Below are 27,249 nucleotides of genomic sequence, written 5' to 3' on the forward strand. Positions count from 1 at the left end.
GAAACCCCCTCTGGCTCTCTGATTCACTCTCTCTGCCTTCCCATCCAAGATGCAACAACGCTGTGCCTGTGTTGCATTGGCTAAAGGGTGTTCCCTTCCAAAGGCAGACAAGAGAGAGAGAGATTTCCAGTCATTAACTCCCATTCAGCAAATATTAACTGAACATCCCTGACCATGAGCAGTCAGCTTAATAATGGTTGGCCACTCAGCTGGCATTCACGGTGGGATGCTTGAAAGCCAGCTTGTCAGATTGGAGCTATCACAAAGATTGCTAGACTTGGTTAGCATCTGCTTCTCAGAGCTATAATTTGATTGCTTATGTTTCCAATTGCAGGGTCCGCCAGGGAAGGATGGCTTGCCCGGACACCCAGGGCAGAGGGGTGAAACTGTAAGTGCATTATCTGTTTTCTTCAATATGGTGTTTTGTTTTGTTTTTAGTACACTGCTCATTCCTCTTGGATAGAACTTGACACTTGGCAATCAACATGAACCTGGAATCCTAATCCTAGCTACAAATCAGGGCTGGATTAACCATTAAGCACAATAAGCACACACTTAGGGTATCAAGGGAAGAGGGGGCACCGTGGTTATTTTCCATTGCCAGATTTACCATGGACCATATTGCTATTATTACTATAGTGCAGCTGAACCAGGTTCCTAAAAAAAGCCTCCCACGATAAATGAAAATATTACATAGACACACACATACACACATATATCATAAAATAGTAATAACAGAGGTAATAATATAGGTCAATGATATATTTTGAATTAGATATATATGGGGGCACCAAAATCTTCTAAGTGCTTAGGGCTTCTAAAGGTCTTAATCCAGCCCTGCTACAAAGCAAGGAGGCGGCTGTGATTTCCAGTGAAGACCTGAGCAGGTTGTGCAGAAGATGCTTAATCCTTTCTCCAGGCTGCTTTCCCCCACAATGTAACAAATGTTTATGTTGCAGATATTAATATTGCACAGTTTGAAGTGACTGGAAGCATAAGAACTGGCTCCTTTCGGAAAAAATCATTGTCCCAGCCCGTAAAAATATTATTCAAATTTTTACTGGCAGAATCTTCAAAACAAAACATAAGCATCAAAGATACAACCAAAATATCCATACAATGACTTGTGCTGTCCAGCACAGGCTCAGCATCTTACAAAATACGAAATAATCCAAATAGATCTATAAGCAAAGATATAGATCTCTCTCTCCTCAGCCTCCGTTCCAGCCTCCATTGGCCTTAGGCTGTTTAGTCTCCCTTCAGGAGAGCTTCATTTACATCCTCACTCCATGGAGTTTGGGAGAACAAGACTCAATGGCCACTCCCTTTTAAAATGGAGATTTGCAGCCCAATACTTTCATCACATGATCTAAGGTTACAACACTCACACGTTAGCTACCAGAGAACAACAATCAGTTAATTAACAACTCAGCAAGAGCTCAGAGTGCTCTCCTTGGCTTTAATATAGCCCCATGGAAAACCCCCATGGAAAACCTTTTCACCAATACACATTTAAGCATTCTCATTTCAGTGTCCATTAAACTATTATACTTAACAAAAAGGGGATCGGGGAAGATCAATTGCTCAGGGAAAGCAACACAGCTCCTTTTCTGCCCATGGCATCTCCAGTGCAGATTGCACTCTGTACCTGCCAGCAGTGGAGGTCTGTCAATTCCTTGTTGGCTGCTAAATGCCTGGGACTGCTCTTGGAAGGTCACAGTGCAGCTTTGCTGAAGTAGCAGCTTTGAGTGAGCATTAGCGCAGAGGATCCTCTGGCTCCCGGCAATTCTCAGGGGGCCGTTTGCTTCTTTTGCAAAAACTTTTCCTTAAAAGGATCATCAAGACACTCAATGTGCCTTCAAACACGCCTTAGGGAGTCTTTGTGTGCTTTCCCCTTCTTTTTATATATAATCCATCACTTTGTAGCATTGCTGAGCTCTTTTAAATGTGCGGCTCGCCACTCTGCTGCAGGAGAGCATCCATCTTGCAGCGCTATCTCCAGTTGTATTTGCACCAAATTTCTCAGAGGTGCTGCTGGATTTTGCCCACGGCAAAATTTCAAGGCCGATTTGGATGCCCCTACACTGGTGAAACATGCAAATGAATTTAGTGGGGTGGAACTAGAAGGGCTTTGATGAGACCAACGAAATTTCTCTTGAGATAATTCATCTCGTTCCTACTTGGGGTATGTAGAAAGCAGTTAAACAAGCTGTTGGTCCCCTTTTGTAAAAGAGGGAAGAGGGGGGAAATCAACATCTTGATTTCTCATCTCAGTTACTACCTCCATTTGGTATTCCTTCCATTCCTTTAAGGCATCATCTACCTGTCGGTCCCAGTCTGATTTTAAGTGTATCTATGTATAGCTGTTCTTGCTTGTCTGCTCTTAACACATCTGTGCGGATGTCTGTAACATATATTTGAACTGAATCTGAGCAATATCATTTGTGCAATCACAGCCCCCTAATCAGTTTTGCAGAAAGTGTGACCTGCGAATGCTGCCACCTTGAACCACGCTAGCGGAGGAGCCAAGCTCGCAATGATTGGAAATGATAGATCTTTGAAAGAGTCTTCAATATTTTACATTCAAGCGTGCACAGTAATAACAGAAATGGCAGTCTTTATTCTTGGGGGAAAGACGATTCCCTTGACACCGTACTTCATGCTTCTCATCTCTTCAGCAGTTAAAAGCCGTTTGTGATGTGCAGAAGTGTCAGTATTAGTAACCATTGTCTGCTTTGTTTCTTAGGGTTTCCAAGGCAAGACTGGCCCCCCGGGTCCTGGTGGCGTGGTTGGACCTCAGGTATGATGTTTCTGCCTAACTTTAGCTTTACCAAATGTGGAGAGCCCCTTTAGTTTGGCTGTGCCTGTCACACAGCAACCTCTTTCAAGCTGACCCATGACACAGTCTACCAGTGGGGTGAATGTTCAGACCAAGACTGTTTTTGCCTCATGCCCACATGTGCCCCCAAGCAATTCTGTTTTGTCACTATTCCATGTGGAGTTTTAAATGGGGAGGAAATACACAGATTTTTTTTTTTTGAAATTCCTGTTGTTTTACTAAAGTAAGAAATGGTAGCTGCTACTTATGAGATGGTCCAAGGCAGGCATAGGCAACCTTCGGCCCTCCAGATGTTTTGGCCTACAACTCCCATGATCCCTAGCTAACAGGACCAGTGCTCAGGTATGATGGGAATTGTAGTCCAAAACATCTGGAGGGCCAAAGGTTGCCTATGCCTGGTCCAAGGCATCCCTCCCTCCCTCCCTACTTTTCTTTCTTTCTTTCTTTCTTTCTTTCTTTCTTTCTTTCTTTCTTTCTTTCTTTCTTCTCTCTCTCTCTCTCTCTCTCTCTCTCTCTCTCTCTCTCTCTCTGTCTCTCTGTCTCTCTCTCTCTCTCTCTCTCTCTCTTTCTTTCTTTCTCTTTTTCTCTTTCTCTCCTCTCTCTCTTTGTTCAACAGGATAAAGCTGCTAAGAGCAGCTTCAAAGTGTGGCATCTGCCACACTGGATAAAAAATGCTTTTTTATCACACATCTTGATGTGCTGTCACTTCCTGGGTAACTGTTTTTTATCTTGTATTTTTAAGTCATGAGCTGCCCTGAGATCTATAAATGAAGTATGATAGAAATTTTTAAATAATAATAATAATAGAGAAGATGGCTGTCCCCATGTATTAATGGTGACAGCCATCTTCTATTCTGCACAATGTTGTTTTGTACATCCCATTTTATGTACAGTTACACAGTAAGATCTGTGTGGCCACTCCTTGGAGCATGTTATAAAGCATGTTTATCGCTTGCAGCAAACTGTGAGACAGAGAATGTGATTGATTGAACCCAGTGCTTGCAGTAAATCACAGATCTGTCCCATGGTGTGTCCTGGTTCAAGAGTCAGGACTGAGACAGGGTGGACTTGCTTTGGAGCAAGTCCCCTGAAACAGATGAGGTTTGCATGCTTATCAGAAATTCGCCTGAAAAGAAATCTGTGGGATCTGTAAATCATGGGAAACCCTGCTCACATTAGTGGACAAGTTTAAAAACATACCATGGGTTTTTTTAGCAACCCTACGAGAGATTATGGAAGGTTTGTGGAGACCTATACATGCTCAGTTTAGGAGGTCAGAGTCAGACTTGTCCTTCTACAAATGGAAGGGCATCTTTAATTTGTGGAAGGCAATTCTATCTAGTGGTAGCTCCCTCTGGAGGGAGGACCATGGGGAGTCAATTTACCCTGACTTGCCCTTTTTCCAGAAGCATACCATGCTACTTATGTGATGTTCAAGAGTTTCTCCAAACCTTCCAGACCAGGGCTGCAGGGGAAAGGAAGAAATGTCCATCTCCCCCCCCCAAAAAAAACTTCCACCCTTCCTTCTGTAGAAGGGTGCCATGAACTTAACTTCAACTTATGGGAACTCTGAATCTAACCCATAGTATTTTTTTGGAATCACAGAGTGTGGCTTGACTAGAAATGCTATTGCAACAAGCCCTTAAAGAAAAGCTTTTAGATGGCCAGACCTCTCTGAATTTCTCTCTACTCTGCTTTAACTACAGGAGTTGTATGAATCATTTTTGTTGTGTTTCTTCCAACACTTCAGTGAAGTGAAACAGCGGGCATCTTACTGAGTGCCCATTTTATCTGAATTACCGTGTGTCTCCTTCTCGACTTTTATTGACTAAGCTTAATTTCCAATGCCTGACCAGGCTGCCTTTGAATGTTAGTAAAGGTAACCGAAATCCCATCTCAGGACTGGTATATTGTGCATTTGCTTTCTTTGCGAGGGTTTTTAATTTGTTTGCATCGTATTAGTGTTTTATTTTCTTTCTTTTTAAAAAGATAAATAGCCCATTGCTTTCTGTCACCAGGAAAAAAATATATGCATTGCACCATGTACAGCCAAACTTAGAAGGAGCTTGCACATGAATTTGTATCATGAACACCATTATCATTCTGTGTTGATGTTTCTGATTTTTATCTTTAAATAGGAGTAATGGAAATGTAGTGGCAAAACACGGCGTTAAATTTCCTTTAAACTAATGTCTTACAGAGTGCTTAGTACACTTTGGAATCAGTGGCATTTGTTTCTGCTTTGCTTCCAAATGTATATCTGAGGGCAGTGAGCTGAATTTGGATTGCCTCATCAGAATCCAAGCAAGGCCTATTAATCAGGGTTTTGCAGTGCTACTTGATGGAGTCCTTCCCAGATAAGAGAGAGCCTGCATAATTAGCTAGGCTTCCTATTACCCCAAGACAATAGAAACAATATATCTCAGCACACTTCCTCGTAACTGTACACCAGTTTGCCAACTTGCCGGACCAATGGCAACATAGAATCATAGCCTTGTAGAGTTCAAGGAGTCATCTAGTCCAGCCCCCTGCAATGCAGGAATCCCAACAGAAGCATCCATGAAAGATGGCCATCCAACCTCTGCTTTGAAACCTCCACTGAAGGACAGTTCACCACCTCCCGAGGGAGACTGTCTAACAGCTGTTACCGTCAGAAAGTTCTTCCTGGTGTTTTATCCTTTCTTGTAACTCGAAGCCAATGCTATTAGCCACATTTGCTGGACACTTGGGCCATGTGCATCAGAAAGGAAGGGTGTAGACCACTCACCGCCACATGAAGAATGGCAGAAACTGGGATGTGGAGTTTCCAGTGAGCAGGAAAGGTGCCACAGCACTAAAGACCCATCTCTCCTCAAATTCTTACCATTCAGCAATCACAGCTAGATATGGATAGATCAGCCCATCTCTGTTCTGTGCCAGTACCTTTGGGAATTAGTCCATCTTACCTGTTTTCATTTTAAAGTGAAAATCCTAAAACATAACATGGTACAAACATGCTAACATACTTAATGAGATGGTCCAAGGGGTTGCCTTTTGCCTTCTTCATTTCCAAAAACAGCATTTCAGAACTAGTAACGTCAGTGCCATGTGGCTGAAAGCCCCTTTAAAATGCTTGGTGGAAGTGCAATCCCTTCCTAGTGAACTATATGCAAATTTTTTGGCCACTGATATATGCATTTTGTGCACATTACTTGGCCGGAGAACTGCGTTGCAAAATTTCAAAGGTTGGCTGCGTTTTGGTTTGTGCATTGTTTCAGAAGGTGCAAATTAGGAAGATTCACCTTTGAATCTCATTTCTCCCCTATCCCATCATAGAACTACCATGTCCTGACCATTTTTGGAGTAGGATGCTTTCATGGTACAACTGTGTTTGGAGATCTTAAATGCTGAAGGCCATTTGAACATGACAAGAAAATTGGTTATCTGTATTCCTCTTGGAAGTGGAGGTCAAGGAATATGTCAGTGGCACGGGATAATTAATGCTGTTCCTTTGGTTTCTTAGGGCCCCACTGGCGAGACTGGCCCAATAGGTGAGAGAGGTCATCCTGGTCCTCCAGGCCCACCAGGTGAACAAGGTCTTCCAGGGGCTGCTGGGAAAGAAGGTGCTAAGGTATCAGTGCTGGCGTGTGCACTTCTGTTGGATGCATGAAAACACACTAATATCTTCTTGTGTGTTGATCTGAATGGGCAGTTTGCCACAGCTTCAGAGATACACATGGGATTTGTTACTTCACTTCAGATCTAACTTTGTTGAGTGGTGGGTAGTGGCGGACCTACATTCTGGGAACCCCTTGGCAGCCAGCAATGAGGTCTAGCTAGCCACTGTTGTCTTCTTCAGTGGGGTTGTTCCATGACAGATCACCATACCGTCACAATGTCTGTGCTACCGACTCTCAAATCCTGGGATGGAAATATATGCAGCAACAAAATCTGTCAATTTGACTCAAATCAATGCAACTCAGATTAGGTCTACTAGACCCCCAAGATTTAAGCAAAGCAGACGAAAATAGCTTCTGGGGGCTCTCTGGGATTAGGGGCCATGAAGCTTAAGTTTCATTAGTTTTATAGTAGATCCGCCCCGGGTGGTGGGAATTAGTGCAGGGAATGGCCTTCAACACTGGAAGAATGATGCTCCCTAGCATCCAAATGGGTCTACATTGTAATGGTCCGAAATGCCCAACAGTGGCAAGTGCAGTTAATGAAGCTGCATGGGTGCACTGAAGATTGAGACTGTGTGCTTAGGAGTGCCGAACCTCACGTAAAAGGTAAGCTAGCATTGGATTGATTATGGCTGAGATGAAAAGTCATGTAACTGCTTCTTTGATCAAAAGAACAATGATAAACAAGTTCAGGAAGAGAGTTTACTCATAAAAGTCAATGCCTTAGCATATGTTCACGTCTCAGATCTTTATTGGTTAGTTAAAAAAAAAGAACATCAGCTCTTTTAAATTTGACAGGATTTTCAGAACTTGCCATGTGAGTGGATGCAGAATCTTATTGCCATTAAAATCCAGCATATGTGAGAAATCATGGCTGAACTGCCTGCAATTTGTTTTTGATCTGTTTCCTTAGGGTGATCCAGGTCCTCAGGGAATCTCTGGGAAAGATGGACCTCCAGGACTCCGTGGTTTCCCAGGTGAAAGAGGCCTGCCAGGAGCTCAGGTACAGTATTAAGGATGTGTTGCTAACCCTATTTACATGGGGTTAAGTCCTCAGTAGAAGGGATGCGGGTGGCGCTGTGGGTTAAACCACAGAGCCTAGGACTTGCCGGTCAGAAGGTCGGTGGTTCGAATCCCCGTGACGGGGTGAGCTCCCATTGCTCGGTCACTGCTCCTGCCAACCTAGCAGTTCGAAAGCATGTCAAAGTGCAAGTAGATAAATAGGTACCACTCCAACGGGAAGGTAAATGGTGTTTCCATGCGCTGCTCTGGTTTGCCAGAAGCGGCTTAGTCATGCTGGCCACATGACCCGGAAGCTGTACGTCGGCTCTCTCAGCCAATAAAGCGAGATGAGCACCGCAACCCCAGAGTCGGCCACGACTGGACCTAATGGTCAGGGGTCCCTTTACCTTTACCTTTAAGTCCTCAGTAGGAGTTACTTCTGGTGTCAGCACATTGTTATATTAACTGCTAAGAGAACAAGGTCCACAAAGAGTGCTTAAGGGTTTTTTTAAAATATAAAAAGTACAGTACAGATTATCTTCTGACATTTAAAAATCAATTTATGAATGTCTATTAAATGTACAGCACTAATTGTGTCTTCAGGCATTGCTCTCTGTCAGTTTCTTGAGGTGCCATTTCCTGTCCTGTCCTCCCCGTTGATGGGGGGGGGGAGACAATGATGATATGGTTAATCAGGAGGTGGTGTCTCCTGGCTTGATTTGCCAGGGAAGATCCAACATCTCGGACTCAATAGGTGGTCCATCCCAGTCCTAAACACCAGTTTACAGTATACTGACTGCTTAGCTCTTAAAGCAGGCATCCTCAAACTTGGCACTCCAGATGTTTTGAGACTACAATTCCCAACATCTCTGACCACTGGCCTTGCTAGCTAAGGATCATGGGAGTTGTAGGCCAAAAAATCTGGAGGACCGAGTTTGAGGAAGCCTGTCTTAAAGGCTTGGTTAGTGGTTAAGTAATTGTCAGAAGTGGTAAGAGACAGAAAATTGTTAATTAATGTATATTTTGTTAAAAGCTTAGAAAAAAAGATTTTGACTTTTAGAGGAGAGAGGAGGAGTGATCTATTTTTATTTTACTTTCAGCTGCTCTAGGGAGACCTGCAGTCCAGTATACACTTTCCTGGGAGTCAACATCGCTCCTCTCTTCTTTCTTTCTTTCTTTCTTTCTTTCTTTCTTTCTTTCTTTCTTTCTTTTGCCGTAAGGTAGAACAAGCAAAGGGTTCTGCAGTAAATAGCCCATAGACTATTCATGTTCTGTAGATAGAACAGATGAAATAAAACACTTTGAAATGTTGTGCGTCACTCTTCAAATAGTGACGATGGTAATAATGACAAATAATGCCTTCTTTTGGTAGGGTGGAGCTGGTCTGAAAGGAGGAGAAGGTCCACAAGGTCCACCGGGTCCCATTGTAAGTAGAATTGCTTGAAGGACAATGAAAAAAATATTAGTATGAAAAAATGACTTCCTTTTTTATTTATGTGTATGTGCTCTTGTGAACAGTATCTAAATGAATGTCATTCAGTTCTGTCAATAGCCATTCCCTAGTAATTATGAGTCGACAAACAGAAGGAACTATCAACACAAACATATTGGCCCATCTGAAACCTGCTGTTATCAGCAGGAGACAAATGGTATTTTCTTGTTTTCTTGTTTTATTAGAAATTATAAAGGGGTGGGGGGAGAGATAAGAAGCCTCTAGTGGCAGGAAAATGAAGAACCTACTGTACTGAAAGACTGCTGTGAAATTCTGTCCAGCTTTCCTTTCGTTCTGAAATACATAGAAGTTTGGCCCAAACTACAAGTTACATTACTCACTCTTTTAAAACACAGGTGCACACACAGAGGGAAAGCAAGAAACTGGTGCAGGGCCCTGATCCAGATTAGGAGTGTTCTTAAATTATCCACTTTTGTTTTCAAGAAAAATCAGCGGGGGGGGGGGGTCCTGATCTGGAACATGCTCCCAGTCTGGATCAGAATCCTACACCAGTTGCATGCTGAAAATCATTGTGCTCATGACAACCTCATGACATGTGACATTACTTTCATGATAATACACTTCAACATTGATCTAGTGGCTCTGCCGTCATTGCAGATGTTGGTGCTTCTCTCTCATACGCACCTTTATTCTTGCCCAGAAAGTCTGAAGAGCAGGAAACCAGGAAAAGCTGTTGTACATCGAAAGTTGTACCAAATCTTCTGGTCTGTGGTAAAGAGCTGAGTTTCCTCCAATATTAGGGAGGTGTGGTGTGAAATTGCTACATCAGAGTAGAGTACAGTAGACATTTCCTCCCTCCTTTCCCAGTACAATGAGAGTAAAAGCAGAGTGACACAAAGCATGTTCTCCTTAATAGAGATCACGTGTTGCGATGGGGTCTAGCAGGCCACCCCATTCTTGCTGGGCAGATCTGTTGGTTTGCCACAGGCTGTGATTGGGTACTTGTGTTTCTGGGGAGATTTCGATGTTGCCAATTTGTGGGTTGGGCTCAAAGTTGGGCACGCAGCTTTGGGTGTTCTCTTTTGTTGCGTGCACCAGATCACCCACCTACCCTCCCTGAACTGGGGATTTTGCGCTTGAACTTGCTATGCCTGTCATGGGGTCACCTGCTTTTGGGGCAGGGGCCTTGTAGGAATTTTGTCCATTTGGCTGATTGGCTGGAGCCATTTGGTTTTTGCCTAGTGCATAGCAAATCGTCACAACTTGTAAGGTTTGCGGTTAGGCATTGGTTAAAAAATTGGTTGGTGGAGGGGTAAGTGCCTACCCCTCCAATGCTGGTGTTGCAAGGGAATTCCATTAAAGGAATCCAGGGGCTTGCCCTGCTTTTGTCCAAGTCCCTGGCATGGGGCTTGGGCTGCACAAGCCCTTGGGAGCATGCGGGGAGAGGTGAGGGTCTGGTGCCCGGCTCCATTTTCTCCCCAATATTGTTTTCCCTTACTGGCTTTTGCTGGAATCCGGAAGTCAGTTCTGTCCCTAGACGGGGGGACAGATAGTCGGAACCAATGCCTAAGCAACCACTCACAGTTATGAATTTAAATAAAGTTGTGGCCAAAATTATGCCAATAACCTTAAACAAAAATTATGTGTGATGTGTTAGTTATTGGGGTGGCTTGGAGACCTCAACACACAAACAATAGAATAACGTGATGCAGGTCATACTGGACTGTACCACTTTTAACAGGAGCTGGAGGTCCCGTGTGTGTGTGTGTATGTTCTGTCCAACATAAAAACAACTCTCTGGAACATGAGGGTGAAGATATGTAAGCTAGCCTTCCTTTGTGATTTCTACTTGTACACAATCTGGTGGGGCACAAACGCCTCTGTTCAGGTATCATGCCTGAAGAAAAAATAGCAACCCTTATAGTGAGCACTGGGCCACACATGGTCTGCCCTGCCCTGCTAGTAAATGGTCTATCCAGCCTTGCTGGTTGTGAGAGTGGAGAAAGGTTGGAAGGGAACTCCTGCTCTGTTCAGTTGGAAGATGAGTAGAAGCTTCTGAGCAGTTTCGTTCCCAATGTTGTGGATGGATCAACTCATGTTCAACTGAATGTGGGTAGAGAGAAGTCCCTTCAGACATTCCTCACTCAACATGGGAAGGCCAGGAACAGAGAGAGATTGACTTGTGTGCATGGGGATATTGAGGGCAGGGCCTCATGGCCCCATTCCTCCTATGTAGGTATTTCCTGTTTAGACACCTGAATAGTCAAGTGTCATGCTGTGAGTTTCTTGATCATGTAGCTTAGCTGTCAGTTCCCAGTAAACCTCAGTAAAATACACACAGGGGAGAGAGGATGCTGTAAGACCACTACCTCATTGGTTTTATTTTTAATTTCCATTGGGGAAATACTTCTGCTTGATTTTGAAGTCTTGAACATGTATATTCATTTCTCAACCAACTTGTGAAAACAAACCAGCTCCCCTCTGTGGGGTAAGATTCTAATTGCCATGAAATTTAATTCTCACTCCCTGGGAATCCTAATCAAAGCAAAGCAGCATTAATCCTTTTCTATGCTTCTCAGTCATGCCGTGTGAATATTTAAGGCCAGCCCTCATCCCCTGCCATTCTGACTTGGGTATTTCAGGCATGTGATCAGCTGGGTCAGGGGGGAAAGAGAGCACAGGGGCAAGCAAGCAAACAAACAAACAAGCAAACAAACAAACATCCTTTTTCATTATGTGTGTTTTAGAACAAGCTTCCCTCAGACAAAAAGAGCATTTTAAATTCAAAGAGCCCAAACGCAAAAAGAAAAGTCTTTTGAATACAAGTGTGTTTGGAACTTGCTAGAAGCATCAGCAAGTTTGTGTTACCCACAAATAGGGTGTATCTACGCACAGCGGAGAAAAACTCTGTAAATAAGTCAGAAATTAAATTGTTATAACAAAAGATAAAAAGCACTGTGGAAAATCGCTTAGAAATATTTTTTTGCTCTCCAGTGCCGTCTGATGTTGCATTCAAAACACTGTTTTTTGACTAATGCAGCTGAGTCCATGGACATCAACATAGAAGTCAACAACTTTTTTTTTTTTTTAGTCAGTTAAGCAAATTTCACATTTTGTGTCTGGCAAATTTCATAATAACATTGGCTTGGTCAACATAAGCAGGGGTCAGGACACACGACACTCCAAATGTTGGATTACAGCTCCCATCATCTATGATAGGAGCAGTAAACTAACAACATCTGAAGATTAGTCCCCCCCCCACCTTACGCTAAAGACTCTTTCACATATTACATTCCACCTGAGGGCCAAACTATATGCAACACTGAATTATGGGTGGTTTCTCCAGAAATTCACACCTGTTTTTCCTGCAGGTGTATAGGCTTCAACTGCCTCAGAAGCCTCATGTGTTATAGTAGGGTGTCTTAACTCATTAAACTCACTAAATATAGACCCCTGGAGAAGGGGTGTAGCTCAGTGGTTGAGCACATGATCTGCCTGCAAAAAGTCCCAAGTCCCTAGCATCTCTGGGTAAAGCCAAGGAAGACTCCTCTCTGAAGGTATAGAGACCCACATGGAGATGGCACTGAGCCAGATGGGTCAATGGGCTGACTCAACAGAAAACAGTTTCCTGTGTTCCAGCCACTGAAACCAGGGAGAAGAGGCAGGGAAACCAGGGAGCAGGGCAATTACAGCAACAAAAGTGCCATGTGTATTTTGGCTGTTAGCTCTTTCAATTGTATACCTAAAACTTTTAAATATGAATGTGATAAATCTTTGCAACCATAGAATGACATCAATTCAGGAATCAGGCGTTACTGTGACTACCCATCTAATATATACTCAGAGGCAAATCTTAAGAGATATGGTGAAATACCGTCCCTGAATCTGAGCCAAAAAGCATTATTTCCAATGGAGAAAAAAGCAATGCTGGAGTGAGCCCAGACTCCACTGCTTTCTGGCACTTCCTGGACCTGATCCTAGAGGAGACTGTCCTAGCAGAGCTTGCATTTGCCACCGAATTCAGTGATGGATGCAAACCCTGCTTTTCCCAGGCAGTGGCAAGTCTTGGACGAGGAGCTTCCAAGTGGAACCAGGCTTGCATTTGGTGCCAGATTAAAGGGCTTTGAATGAATGCAAGCCCTGCTTGTTGAAGAACGACCAGGAGGACATTTTAAGACTCCCCATTGTTCCTCTGCACCCACAGCTTTACCTGCCCTCATGTTGTATAACTTCAGGTATGGGGCAGGTAGCCAAGGCTTGGGAGACACAATGTTATGGACCAAATTAGGCCCACTGGAATGGGTTGGAGGTTCTCCATCTGTCTTTTAAAGCAGAGATGTGGGGGGCATCTTACTAGAAGAATTAGGGCACTTGCCAATCTTTTAGCAGTCTTTGTCCTAAACTGTGCAGTGTTGCTGGTTATTAAATAGTTTGTTCAGTGGTCTTTTCTTTTAATTGCAGGGTTCACCTGGTGAACGTGGTCCGGCAGGTACTGCTGGCCCAATTGGTTTGCCTGGACGTCCTGGTCCCCAGGGTCCTCCTGGGCCAGCGGGAGAAAAGGGAGCTCCGGTGAGTAATTCTAAAGAAAGAGAGAAGTAATATTACAGAAATTATTACTTTTCATATCCAATAATGTTAGCTCTTCACACTCCAATACCTTTCTATTGCATATGTGCCTGGCATACTCCCTCTCTATTTACAATAGAGCACTGCAGAAATTTAATTAAACTCGATGACATTTTTTGGCACACTTTATCAAGCCCTAAGGCCCAGGGAGAGGGGTTAAACAAAGCTGATCATCATGAACACAATAGGGGCTGCCTCTGATGATAAAATAGTTTGTCACACCGTAGCTTTGATTTAACCTTAGTGCCCTAATGCTCTGCTTTACAAAGTGCACTTTTATTTCCCATTTTCGTATCAGATTTCATCATCACCTACTCCTGATCTCTGCTACTTTTCTAGTCAAGTGCAACTTTTAAGTGAAAACACAGGGGTGGGGAACTTTCAGACCTCCTGATGTTGTTAGACCCCCCCCCCAAACATCATCCTTGGTCACTGGCCATGCTAGCTGGGACTGATGGAAGCTGGAGTCCAGAAATATCAGAAGGGCAAACTGATGCCCCATTCCTGCTATACATAGATGGAAATGCTCCTCAGATATAGGGGAGTAGCTTTTGTGATCTTCATATGAATCTCCCCCGACCCAGGTTCAATGCCATGTTATAGACAGTGCCTCTGTATCTTAATTATATCTAAAAGGCAAATATTGTGTATTATCTAAGAATTATTAAACTACAGAGTTCAAAAGTAAGCAGAGTTTTAGTCCTCGTGGAAAACTCCAACAGATGTCGCAAAGGAAACCTGTGGGCAGGAAACATCAAACAAGTTATGTGAACGCAAGAGGGTCCTGTTTTTCCTGCTACACTGAATGACAATCAGCTTTTGAAACTGAGGATATTTTCAAAAAGTGCATCCGTGGTATGCCAAGGAGGTCCACAGTTCAAAGGAAAAAATGTTCAATAATTCCACTGGGTTTGCAGCGTGTGAGAATGGAATTAAAAATCACAATATGAAATGAAATGCCTGGCTGGTGCTGAAAACAGCACAGAGCTCCCGCTATGTAACATAGAACTTTGAATCAAGTGTTTTCTTGCCTCCAATCCACAGCATTGACCTGGTTCACACATACCATTAAACCGTGAGTTAACCACAAGTTGCTCCACAGACAATCAAACAAACCATGGATTGTTTCTCCATAGTTGGGTTCGTTTTCCAGCTGTTCTTGCCTTATTGCCTTTGCATTTTGGTAAGCAACTATGGCAGCCAGGCAAATCAAACTGCTATTAATTGCGGGTGCTGGGTTGCACATAACACCAAGTCATAGTAAAACAAACCAAGTTTCATAAGCCAACAACAAACCATGGCTTTTGATCATGGTTAGTTGACAGTAAAGAAAGTATAATTAAGCCACGGGCCAGGGATTGCACTGAAAGCTAAGCCATGATTTAATAAAGCATGGCTTAGCATTATGTGCAAATGATGCCATTGATTACCACCAACATGGTAAAAGGTCACGGATGGTGGGAATTGTAGTACAACAACTTCTGGAAGACACCATGCTGGCTACATCTGCCATATTAGTACACCATTCTTCAGTATGAAACTGAAGCTGTGTAGTCCAATGTGCATTTACATGGGAGTCCCATTAAACCCAGTGAGTCTTCTGCCTGAGTATATATGTACAGAATTGTGCTGTAAATTGATTTCATTAATCTTCACAAAATCCTATCAATAGATATTTTGCCGGTGTTCTAAGCTCCACTTTCCCTCCCTATATGACCATATTGTTCCCTGCCTCCAAATAAGCATTGACATTATGCTAACTACATGATATTGACAACATATAACTCATTAACATAGAAGACTGTATTCCTGAGATTTTTCATTTCTTCACCTGCTTCGGTATATTTAATTTATCTGTCTGCAGAGTCTCCAGCAGGTTATGTTATCTGTATTTTCATTTCTGTTTTCTGTCTGTTATTTATCATGCACTTATCATAAAAATGTATTGAAATTCTGAAATGCAGACAATGGTTACTATAACAACTTAAGCTGCTTTGCAATGTACCATTCTGAGTTTTGTAATTTATATGTATGAGTCCTTATCGTGACTGAGTGAGCCACTTGGAGCTGGGTTCTTAGAAAAATTGAACGCTGTGACCTTGAAGCTACCAAAATGAACCCGTGAACATAGTGTTCAGAAGGTTTCAGAAGTCAAGCTCTGAAGAAAATTGGAGATAATCCCACTGTAGCCAATCAGTGACCTGAAACTCTGCTCTTTGTAGCTCACATGTTCAACTTTCTCTGCCATAGGCAGTCAGGTGCAGTGTAAGGACAGGATCTGCCAAATACCTCCAGCCTAGACTGCTGCAGTGTATTGTACCTGGGACAGCCTTTGGAAACAGTTCAGAAATTTCAGTGCAAAGCATGTGTTTCTAGGTTTAAAACAACACCACTGGTCCATTTCCAACAATGATTGATTACACTGGTGCTAACCTACAACATGTGGGCCGAGAGTACCTGAAGAACTGTCTTCTTCCCTGTGGTCCTGTTCTTCCATTCAGATCTCTAGAGATGCAGTGGACAGTGACTTGACAGGGTGCCTTTTCATTTGTGAAAAAGGGACGCGGGTGGCGCTGTGGTCTAAACCACTGAGCCTATTGGGCCTGCCTATCAGAAGGTTGGTGGTTTGAATCCCCACAACAGAGTGAGCTCCCGTTGCTCTGTCCCAGCTCCTGCCAACCTAGCAGTTTGAAAGCACACCAGTGCAAGTAGATAAATAGGTACTGCTGCAGTGGAAAGGTAAATGGTGTTTACGTGCGCTCTGGTTTCTGTCACAGTGTCCTGTTGCACCAGAAGCAGTTTAGTCATTCTAGCCACATGACCCAGAAAGCTGTCTGTGGACAAACGCCTCCTCCCTCAGCCTGAAGTGAGATGAGCGCCGCAACCCCATAGTCACCTTTGATTGGACTTAACCATCCAGGGGTCCTTTACCTTTACCTTTTACCTTTCATTTGTGGTATTCCACCTCTAAAACACACTACCCATTTTTTTATTCTGATGTCATTTGGTCCAAGAAAGACCTTTTTATTTCTGCAGTCCTGTCAACTGAGATTTATTCTTTTGTTTCTTCACTCCTCTGTTTGATGCTATTTTTATTATTGTTTGGCTGTTTGCGTTTTCTGTTTTTAAATATTTTAGGTGTTTATTTTATTTCATAAAAATTATATACCACTTGTTTGTAAAGAAAATCCTCAAAGCCTTTATGTTACCTGCTTTGGGCATCCATGTGTCAAAAAGCAATGGATAAATTTTATAGTATTTCTTTTTTCCTTTAATGAGATTGTTCTGATGCTACAGGTATCACTATATAGCATTGCTCAGAGTTTTTTATTTTGCAGAGAGAGAGGTCAGAGATGGCAAATAGGAAGTGGAGGTTGGTGTAGGTGCAAGTAAATGAGAGATGTGCCTAGTTTGTGAATTAAAGTCATAGGTGACTGGGATCAATTGTACATTGTTTCTGCTTTGAGAATGAGCAGCTGATTTCATACTTTTGGGTGGATGGGGAGGACTCACTGCTGTACCAAGATATTACACATCAAGTTTCTTCATGCACAAAGTACCAAGCAGATGTGTTTCTCACACAGCTCTCCGTCTGCTAGATTTAATTGTGCAACAAGGTGTGTGATGGAAGGAAGGGGAGAGGGAGAGAGATAACCCTTTGGAAAGCTTGTTTTGCAGCTATCAACACTTGGTGTTGGTTGCCAAAATGAAAATCACAGATATCAATTGCATTCTAGCCTTTGCAAAAGACTCAAAGGAGAGTAGGATAATGGATTGATGAGTAGATAGAGGAAGCAGGACTGTTGAAGGCATGGAAGTGAGAGTGACAAAAGACCAGGGTGTTAACTCATAAGCAGACAACAGTTATGTGGGATAAACAGAAAAGGTGTAAATGGAGACAAGAGGGGTGATACAGGAGGACCTCGACCTTTTTTTTAAACAAAACAAAACCCAAATACTGGGTTGTGAAATCATTACCTATGAATTGCTTTTTAAAATAGTTTGTGAAAGAAAATAATATTGACTAAGGTATATAATTAACATACGGCTGTCTGGTAGTAATGAATGAAAACACAGGTGTACCACTCAAAAGGGTATGGATCAGAAAAATAAGTCATACACTTGTGCAGAGCCACATGGTAGGCCACCCCCCCCCCCCAAATTGTAGCTTACAAATAAAGCCCAGTGGAACAAAAAGCTCTTCATCTTGCCTTGAAATGACATCAGAATTTGGGCATGGAGAGCATCTCTGAGAAGGTATTCCAAAGGTGGAGAATGACAACCCAAAATTCGCTTTCTCTCAAGTCACTACCTGTCCACTTCAGATGGCAGAGAAGGTCCTTCGGAGAGAAGGCCTTCTCAAAGGTGGACCTCCATTGATGACCACGACATTACCGAGATGGTTTTGAGAGATAATAAATTGCTTAGGGCCCCTCCAAAGGTTCCTAGCTGTGACAAGCTTTAACCATGCACTGGACTAGTCTGACACTTGTAGATAGTGAGATGTGAGTTCAATATTGTGCACTCTCAATTATTCACCAGTCATAGTTTGAATGATGTTTTGGCATTGAAAACAGGGTGAAAAAGGTCCCCAAGGCCCAGCCGGACGTGATGGAGTACAAGGGCCTGTAGGCCTTCCTGGCCCTGCTGGTCCAGCTGGTTCTCCTGGAGAAGATGGTGACAAGGTCAGTTGCTGTTGACTGCAGTGATGATTGTCCGGTGATTGGCTCATTTTCAAAACTCCAAGAACTATTTGTTTGCTTTATGTGGGATCACTCAAGAAAGAATCTTGAGGCACTTGAATAACAGATTTATTGTGCCATCATCTTTTGTAGACTAGTACCCTCTTCATCAGAAGCATGAAGTGTTATCTTCAGTTGGCCAATATAGAGAGATGCAGAGAAAGAGAGAGCGAGACGTCATAAGCAGTGGGGCAAGAAGTAGGGCCATGCAATAGAAGTTGGAGAAATAGGTGTGTCACCTTTCTATGCAGGACCCAAATGTATACAAGATAAGAAGGGGGTGACCCATCAGCAAGAGCAATCACTGTGATATTGTCTAATATTGCACAAGAAGTGATGTGTTAGAAGCAACGGTGATGACAGTTTTGCTCTCTTGGAATACATACTATTTGTGATTATGAGCCACTAGAGAAGATCAACGTATGGGAGCTGGGGCAAACCTTTATTTACTTAAATGTCAAATTTGACCCATGAGCAGCAGGTGTCAGAAATAATGCAACACAGGGAACTTGGGGTGCGACTCTCTTCAATCAGGCAAAGACACTTTCATGGGTTTCATGAGTTTCCAATAGTTTGAAAAAATTATGAGAATTACAGGGTGGAAGCGAATGTTTAGGAGGAAGCATTATTCTCAATTCATTGTTTGGCACTGACATGCAAAATAGGGGGCTATACTTACAAGAGAAAAGGTGTTATCCGTTTCTTGCCCAGAAACATTCCATAAGGAATTTTTTTTAATTCCAGATACCTTTGTCCTGGCTACTATTCCCAGTTGTCCAGGAGAAACATCTAGGAAGTCTGGCAATGTGACAGCTAGGAGTAGGATTACACATTCTCCATTCTGCCCACTGCTTCTCCCTAAAAAATATCCCCCGCCACACCTTTATGTGCTGGCAGACTTCCCATTGTTGCACTGTATACCTGTTCAGTTATGAAGCTCATTCTCACTGGGCCAGTCCATAGTCTTTCCTTAATATGCCAAAATAGGAATGAGCCCTTTGCCCTTTCTCCCAATTCATTAATGTGCCTTCTTGCCCTCATGCACAATCCATTTTCCTCTCCCTCCATAGCATGCCTGAAAGCATTGCCTGAAAGCAATGCAAAAAATATCCGTTGACCACAGTTTTGTCTCTGAACCAGACTCATTATTTAGACCCAGTCTTATCCTCAACCTGGTAACTCTGGGTTTGGATGAAATGAAAAGTTACGCTTCCTAGATTAATTGTGGCTTGCATGAAAGGATAAGTGGATGGGTTGCATTGTCTGATAACTTGTCTTATATCTCACTATCAGTTTTGCACCTATCATTGCTTGGGGATTTAAGAAACCCAAAATGACCCTGCAGTTTTGAAAGTTTCTGTCTACCATTTTGATTCAAAAGGGTATTCAATTGTATTTAAACATTAAAAAAAACTACTCCTAAGTATCAGCAAGCGTCTTGCAAAATTAGGTTACAGTATCTTAACAGGTGTCCAAAGGCATAGTGAGCAAACATCTTTCCAAAATATATGCTGAATTAAGCCAGATGGCCTGAACATTACCACTGTCTTATAGAGTCAACCGTAATTCTCTGGTATGTCTGCTCATAATAAGAATTGTGATACATTCACAGAAGCACGAAGCTGCTCTTCAGTTGATTGCAATTACAGTCACTTTATATTGAAGGAGACATGGAGAATATAAACAAAAACAAAACAATTTCCTCCGTTCAAAATCCAATTAAAGTAGGTTTCAATACGAGGCCATGTTGTGCTTTGAACTGTAATAGTCGATACATGCACTAATCTGTCACACTGAAATGTGATTGATCAATGCAAAATTGCCCCCTTCAGGCCTTTACTTGTAAAATGGTGCTATAAGGTAAAGAGAATAATAAGGTGACATTTATAGACACTTCGCCACAGCGAACGGAAAGGCAGGCTCTTTAAAAGTACCAATTTAACAATGTCTTCCCTTCTATTACAGGGTGAAATTGGAGAACCAGGTCAGAAAGGGAGCAAAGGTGACAAAGGAGAAAATGTGAGTTTTCTTTTCTTTCTTTCTTTTTCTGACTACTTCCTTCACTATATTGCTTACTGCAATTCTTTATTGCTGGGGAATTAAAGAATGAAAACATGAATCAAAAACCAACATGCTGAGCAAGCAGGAAAGAGGCCTGCATTTTGCAGAGATATTCACGTTTGAAACAAAAAAACCCCCAGAGGAATTGGGTTCAATGTTACTTTATAATGCCTTTAAATGATGATAGTAATTGACCAACTTCTTTGTTCCAAGATATGTTAACATATTTTCCTCCACAATTGTCTGTCGCTGTTTTGCTTAGTTTCCTTTCACCTAGGTCCATGCTTGGATGTCTTTTGTTTACTTGCAGGAAAGCTATATTATTACATTATATTACATTATATTATATTATATTATATTAATAATATATCATTCAATAATCTTTTTCATATAAACCAATGTTTCAGATTTCTTATGTGGTTAAAAAGGTCCTCTGCTTTGATTAAAGCAATTCTTCATTTAATTTTATCAAACTCAAAACTAGTAATCACAAGGGAATATTTTCAAGAACTATATATAGTTTATAAAATGAAAACTCCTCCAGGAAGAAATTATTTAGACTTGTTTGGCATGTGAGAACAGGTTGTTTTATGTAATTTTAAATTCCATTTTATTTGTATGTTCAAGCATGGCTAACTAAAAATCAGCTCTGTCAGTAATGCCTTTTCCTGGGGCAGCATAAATAGATTTAATCTAAAATACGTCCTGGAACTTTTTTTTTCAGGGAGTGCAATGCAGTTGCACGTATTTAATATTTAAGACTGTCTAGGAAGAATTGTCCAATTGCAAGAGCAACTTACAGTCTCTTTGGGGAAATACAATTCCAACAAGAAGCATTCGTTTGCGATATGGATAGTGAAACTTTAGTTGATTTTTTCTCTCTGTAAATCTCCTCAGAAAGGTCTGGTATATTTTTAGTTCTGTAAAAGCCAGGCCAGGTCGTGATTCATATTCATGTTTGAACAGAAATCCACTTTTAAATATCCTGAAAATACTGCAAGCATAATTACCTTTGATAAATGTCAGTTTCAAATGTATTGTAGACAAGCAAGTCTAAGATTTGGGGAGATGAACAAATAATGCTTGACTGCCTTGAATGTAAAAGACCTTGGAGTAACAGCACCATCTCTCCAAAGAAATGTGGAAATGCTTATTAGGCCTGAATAATGCAAAATGCCCTCCTGTGGAGATGCTGTTCGTCTGACTTTAGATGCCAACATTACCTTCTTTCCTCCTCCTTTCAGGGTCCTCCTGGACCACCAGGTCTTCAAGGTCCCGTCGGAGCTCCTGGTATAGCTGTAAGTTTCTGCTTGTTATGCATAACTAACGAGTGCCTTCCCCCCCGAATTCTCATTAGTTATACCGAAGATTCAGGCATAATTTATGTTGCTTAAAATGAGAAATATCTTAAATCCTATCCTCAAGGCATCCGTGTCTATGCACTGCTCTGCTTACCGCAGGCTCCAGTCTTGGGTCAGTGCTCTGCTGCTTCAGTCTTCCATGAGTGCAACAATTCAAAAGGAATGAACAAAACATTGGGAAAATGCTTTGGCTCCGTTCATTCCAAGATGTGTTTATTAAATGCATATGGAAGCTGGAGTGGCGTTTCCAAGAACAGGTCCACTTGATAACTTAGTTTCTCTTTTTTTATTATACAGTGGACCCTTGGGTTAAGTTACATTCTGGTAACGTAACTTTCGGGTTGCGAATGAGGCAAACCCGGAAGTTTATACTTCCGGGTTTTGCCACACACGCATGCACAGAAGTGCTCTATGACGACGCGCATGTGCGCAGAAGCAGCGCCTCATGTTGTGGACTTTTCGGGGTACATAAGGACCCCCGGAATGAATTAAGTTCGTATCCGGAGGGTCCACTATACACACACACACACACAATTTTAATTAAATTTTCTGTTTTACAATTTAGAATATTCATTTAGACAACGGTAACTTTGTTTCTCATCACTTAATTACTCATTAACTTGATGGCTCCCAGTTGAATGTGTGATCTGACTCCCTTGAAAAGAAATGACATTGGCGATCTGGAAGTTCTGTCTGTATTGTTACATTCTTAATGGCTCATTTACATATTCAAACCATCACTCCGTGTTGCATTCTTCAACAATACAGGTGTAAAATCACCCCCACATTTGCTGGTATTTGCTGCAGATGTCTGTGTGACAGCATTTCAATTGGGGGGTTGTAGCCAACATTAGGGCCACATGGTAAGAGATACGGAATGAGCCCACAAAAAGAGGAAGACGAAGATGAAGACGAAGAAGGAGGAGGAGTTTGGATTTGATATTCCACTTTATCACTACCCTAAGGAGTCTCAAAGTGGCTAATATTTTCCTTTCCCTTCCTCCCCCACAACAAACACTCTGTGAGGCGAGTGAGGCTGAGAGACTTCAGAGAAGTGTGACTGGCCCAAGGTCACCCAGCAGCTGCATGTGGAGGAGCGGAGACGCGAACCCGGTTCCCCAGATTACGTGACTACCGCTCTTAACCACTACACCACACTGGCTCTGGAAGCCAGAGACTGCCGGGACCTGCCTTGTTTGTTTTCCATTTACATAATAAGAATGTACATATGACAAACAGCAATCCTAGCCCACTTGCCTGGGACTAAGGCCCTTTCAATTCAGTGAGGACTTACTTCTGAGGCAACATTCTTAGGAGCTGGGTATTTGAGTCTTCAATTAGGTGCCTTTTGGAGTCAATTTTTGAGCAGTGAATGCACAACTTTTGTGAGCACTATGGACAGCTCTGGCATACACCATGGATTTATTTGTGTTCTCCTTCACTCAGACCAGAATACTTTGTCCATTCCCAGAACACTACATCAGTTGCGATACTGTTGTATGGAATGTACTTTGCTGAGTGGTACCTATGACATTCTTGCGACAGGCACCTGAAGTCCGAGGCCATTTTATGACCTCTTAAAAATGTCTGTTTTGCAAGCTAGTAACTTTTATGGACTTATTTGCAAGGATGGACTAAAGGTTGCAAACTTGTACATTGTTAGCTGCTTAAATGTAACTGAAGTCAATGGAATTTATATAGCCTACAGAGCTGCAGTCAAAATCTGTGCTGTTTTCTTTTCACCCATTGTCTGGTCAGACCTTTTTGCAAAACTAATGTAGCTAAAAAGTATCCATATAGTTTTCTTCATTCATTCATTCATTCATTCATTCATTCATTCCTTTAAAAAAAATTATGCAATGCCATTCAAGGCATATCCCACTAAAACAGTACTTTAAAAACATTTCATAGTCCAGCACAACACTCGCATAAAACCAGTTTAAACCATTTAGTGGAAACAATGTGAAAAACCAGCAGCAGTATAGATCATTAAGTAATCAAAAATTCAAACCAACCTATTGGAAACTATTGTTCTGTCAGCATAAATATTCCCAAATGAGAATTAAGCAGCATCTGCCAGCTCTTGAGCACAGTAGCTGCATTGATCAATGCACAACAAAATCGCATTGGGTGACTTTATTATGACTGGGCCACTTACTTTAATTGTATTTGGAGAACACAAGCTAAGTTCACCGTAATTGTTGAATGAATGTGTTCGCACAATGTAGCTCTCTTCTTACAAATGCAAAATTGTGTCCCAATCACATTATGTAGAATTAGATCTCATTAATTTCAATGCACATAATTTTGGATCAGAACACAAGTTGTGTATGTGTGTGTGTGTGTGTGTGTGTGTGTGTGTATAATCACTAACTTGGGATGTTTCTTTTAAAAAAGTGGCTGTAAAAGTCTGACAGTAATTGTCCCTGTTTTAATCTACTAGGGGGGTGATGGAGAACCTGGTCCAAGAGGACAGCAAGGGATGTTTGGGCAAAAAGGCGATGAAGGCCCACGAGGCTTCCCTGGTCCTCCAGGTCCCATTGGTCTTCAGGTATGTTTCATCATTTTATTTGCTTCCCACCTTCCTTCCCCAAAATAAAATGGGCGTATCCTTATTCTGGGTTTCATAAAAATGACCAGTCTTTGGACCCCTCCAGACATTCTTTTTTATTGCACATTTGTGATGATGTGGGCTCATGATACTATTAGGGAGGTCACATCTCATCTTGATTTCAATACTGTCTACAGAAGTGCTGGGTTGGTCACATTGCTTCATTTCCAATCAGTGCATATTCTGTAACTTCCTGCTGAAATACCATAAATATTGCCAAGGCAGGCGCATTAGGTGACCCATGAAAGCAGCAAAATAACCAGGTTGTACAATGGTGGTAGGATACCGTTAACCACGCCAAATCTTTATTGGTGGCAGCAGGCAGGGTGAGGGTAGGCATGGCATTAGGGTCAGGATCAGGTCATCATTCCCTGTTGACTGAATGGATCCACCGGGTTTGGACCTCTCCAAGCCAGTTCCATGAGGATCGGCCAGTGTTGAACCTTGCCGTGGTGCAAGCCAAACAAGCAAGGTCTTACTGGGTGACCAGGGTGCAGATTCCAACCAGGCAGATACCCCAACCTGAGCCTGGGGGTGTCATGGTCAGTCCTGCCCCTATACTATATTGATCCTTCCCAATGCCATTTCTGCCTTCAACAAATAATGTTTTTCTTCCTGACCAAAGAAGTCCACCATTTCACTGAGGGAATGGCCTTGCTAGTGGAACATCTGGCTGGTCAGATGACGGAATGCTGGGCTGCATGGACCCTCGTCCTGTTTGAACAGGATTCTTTTCATTTTCCTGTGGCTCATAGCTCATTCTCATAGGCATTGCACTAGGGTACTTTTGTGAGCATTAGCTTCATGAGCCCTGGGCCCTTCAGCAGCAAAGGTCCAGGGATAGCACCACTCAACCAATTTACTTCACAGCCAATCTGCTGAATAGTTCACATAGCAACATGTACAGGGTGGAACATTTGATGCAAGTGCCCTATTTAGAACCCTCTTCTCTCCTTGAATTACCATTAATGCGTTTGGGGCTAGAAAATTTAACACGATTTCTTTTTCTTTATTTCTAAGTGAAGAGACTCGATTTTTAATACGTGATCATTCAAACTTGGTGTAGCATCGAAAGGTAGTGGAAATGTCAGGGACTCTGTATAGGTGTTTAGGAAATGGAAATGCAGTTTCAATTTGGTCTGCGTCGAAAAGAGAAATATATTTCACCTTTGTGTGTTTTGATTTACTGAAACGTTGCATAAGGGTAACCACACATTATTTAGAGGCTTAAACGAATGAACGTTGAGCTCTAGTGGAATTACATTTCATTAAACCTTCAAGTGTGTTAAGGATGCCAAAGATGCTGGTGGTAATAAAGGGCCATTGAGCAACCAAGAGCTCTGTATTTGTCGCTAATGCATAGTAAAAATGAAAACCTTGCACAGCTTTCCCCCCCTTTTGTTGTTTATAATATTTCAATCTTATCAAATCCCATCAGATATACTAATGATGCCACATTTTTATGCCGTTTGTGACCTCCCTTCACCTCTCCCCTTCACATCCTGGCATTTTCCTTATGTTATACTCTTGCAAAGTTCCTTCCTTCCCCAAGGTGCCCAGACTAGAGGAGCTTCCTCTCCTGGCACTGTATAGAATCATAGAAATGTAGAGCTGGAAGGGATCCCAGGGATCATCTAGTCCAACCCCCTGCAATGCAGGAATCTCGGCTAAAGCAACCATGACAGATGGCCATCCAACGTCTGCTTAAAAACCTGCAAGGAAGGAGAGACCGCAACTTTCCAAGGGAGTCCGTTCTAATGTTGAACAGCACTTACTGTCAGAAATTTCATCCGAATATTTAGTTGGAATCTCTTTTCTTGTAACTTGGTTTGAGTCCTACCCTCCAGAGCAGGAGAAAACAAGCTTGCTCCATCTTCCGTGTGACAGCCCTTGAGATATTTGAAGAGGGCTATCTGAAGCTAGAGAAATAGGTTTTGATTTGGCAAAGCTGCTGCTTGTGAGTTGGAAGAAAACCTTGGCTCCATTGAAACCAAAGTGGCAAAGCTCCCACTAGTTTCAGGGGTGGAAATATGTCACTGCAATTATTTGCAAGGTTGTATTTGAAGATTGCGATTTGGCAAAGAGCAGCATACTTAACCTTAGGCATATCTGTTCTCCTATGGCCGTTAATAGTACCACTTACAGGTTTTTACAGTTGAACCCGTATGTAACTTTCAACATAATTGAGGGCCTAAATTTGAATTACTAAAGGCAGGTTTATGGCTCAATAAATCTTAATAACAAACTGTTGGGTACGTTGTTAGTATCTGTCATGACAGCAAATTGTAATTGATGAAATACTTGCATCTGCAACACAGAGGTCTTTACCTTTTCTACAGTCACACCTACAAATGAGCAGATTTGTAGGCAATTATTCATCCAAGACATTTAAGCTGCAATTATCCTAACCCTTCTGTCATCAGTGCACCTCTGCTATCCTCAGATATTTATTGTGTGGCTAAACAAAATGATGCAGTCCAACCAAAGTTAGGCACTTTTGGTGTCCTTCCACTTCTACCTCAAGGATGGAGCTCTACAAACAAAAATTATGCTTTACTCTTCTGTAGGTAACAATAGGGAAGGCTTGCTTAATTTCACAAGGCTACCACACTACATCATGCACTATATATATATATATATATATATATATATATATATATATACACGGTATATATGAACAGCCTTTCTCAACCTTGGCTGCCCAGAGGTTGTTGGACTGCAACTCCTATCATCCCTAGCTAGGGACACCAGTGGTCAGCCCGACATGGGAACTGTTCCTGAAGAAATGCTTCTCACAGGCAGATGCTCCCTCCGACCATTTGATGCACCTGTTTACCCACCTACCTATTTGGCCTCCCACCGATCCTGACGAAATAGCCAAGTTAATAGCTCAGC

General features: G+C 42.2%; 1 protein-coding gene and 1 long non-coding RNA gene across 5 annotated transcripts in view; one reads left to right on the plus strand and one right to left on the minus strand.

Annotated features, from left to right (window-relative positions):
• COL11A1 (collagen type XI alpha 1 chain) overlaps positions 1 to 27,249 on the plus strand; it is a 253,111-nt gene that overhangs the window by 170,543 nt on the left and 55,319 nt on the right. For all 4 annotated transcript variants that reach the window (XM_083620394.1, XM_083620396.1, XM_083620393.1 and 1 more), the window contains 10 exons: positions 335 to 388; positions 2,747 to 2,800; positions 6,342 to 6,449; positions 7,412 to 7,501; positions 8,873 to 8,926; positions 13,415 to 13,522; positions 18,157 to 18,264; positions 20,287 to 20,340; positions 21,627 to 21,680; positions 24,187 to 24,294. In XM_083620394.1, coding sequence (XP_083476520.1) covers positions 335 to 388; positions 2,747 to 2,800; positions 6,342 to 6,449; positions 7,412 to 7,501; positions 8,873 to 8,926; positions 13,415 to 13,522; positions 18,157 to 18,264; positions 20,287 to 20,340; positions 21,627 to 21,680; positions 24,187 to 24,294 — 792 coding nt within the window. The remainder of the gene's footprint in view (positions 1 to 334; positions 389 to 2,746; positions 2,801 to 6,341; positions 6,450 to 7,411; positions 7,502 to 8,872; positions 8,927 to 13,414; positions 13,523 to 18,156; positions 18,265 to 20,286; positions 20,341 to 21,626; positions 21,681 to 24,186; positions 24,295 to 27,249) is intronic.
• LOC310765499 lies at positions 8,859 to 15,497 on the minus strand. The gene is made up of 3 exons (XR_014549613.1): positions 15,411 to 15,497; positions 13,422 to 13,532; positions 8,859 to 8,939 (listed from the first exon to the last, which is right to left on the minus strand). It is a non-coding gene; the product is annotated as an uncharacterized lncRNA (long non-coding RNA).

The sequence above is a fragment of the Podarcis filfolensis genome (genome assembly GCF_964270895.1).
Source record: "Podarcis filfolensis genome assembly, chromosome: 6".
In the NCBI taxonomy this organism is placed as follows: domain Eukaryota; kingdom Metazoa; phylum Chordata; class Lepidosauria; order Squamata; family Lacertidae; genus Podarcis; species Podarcis filfolensis.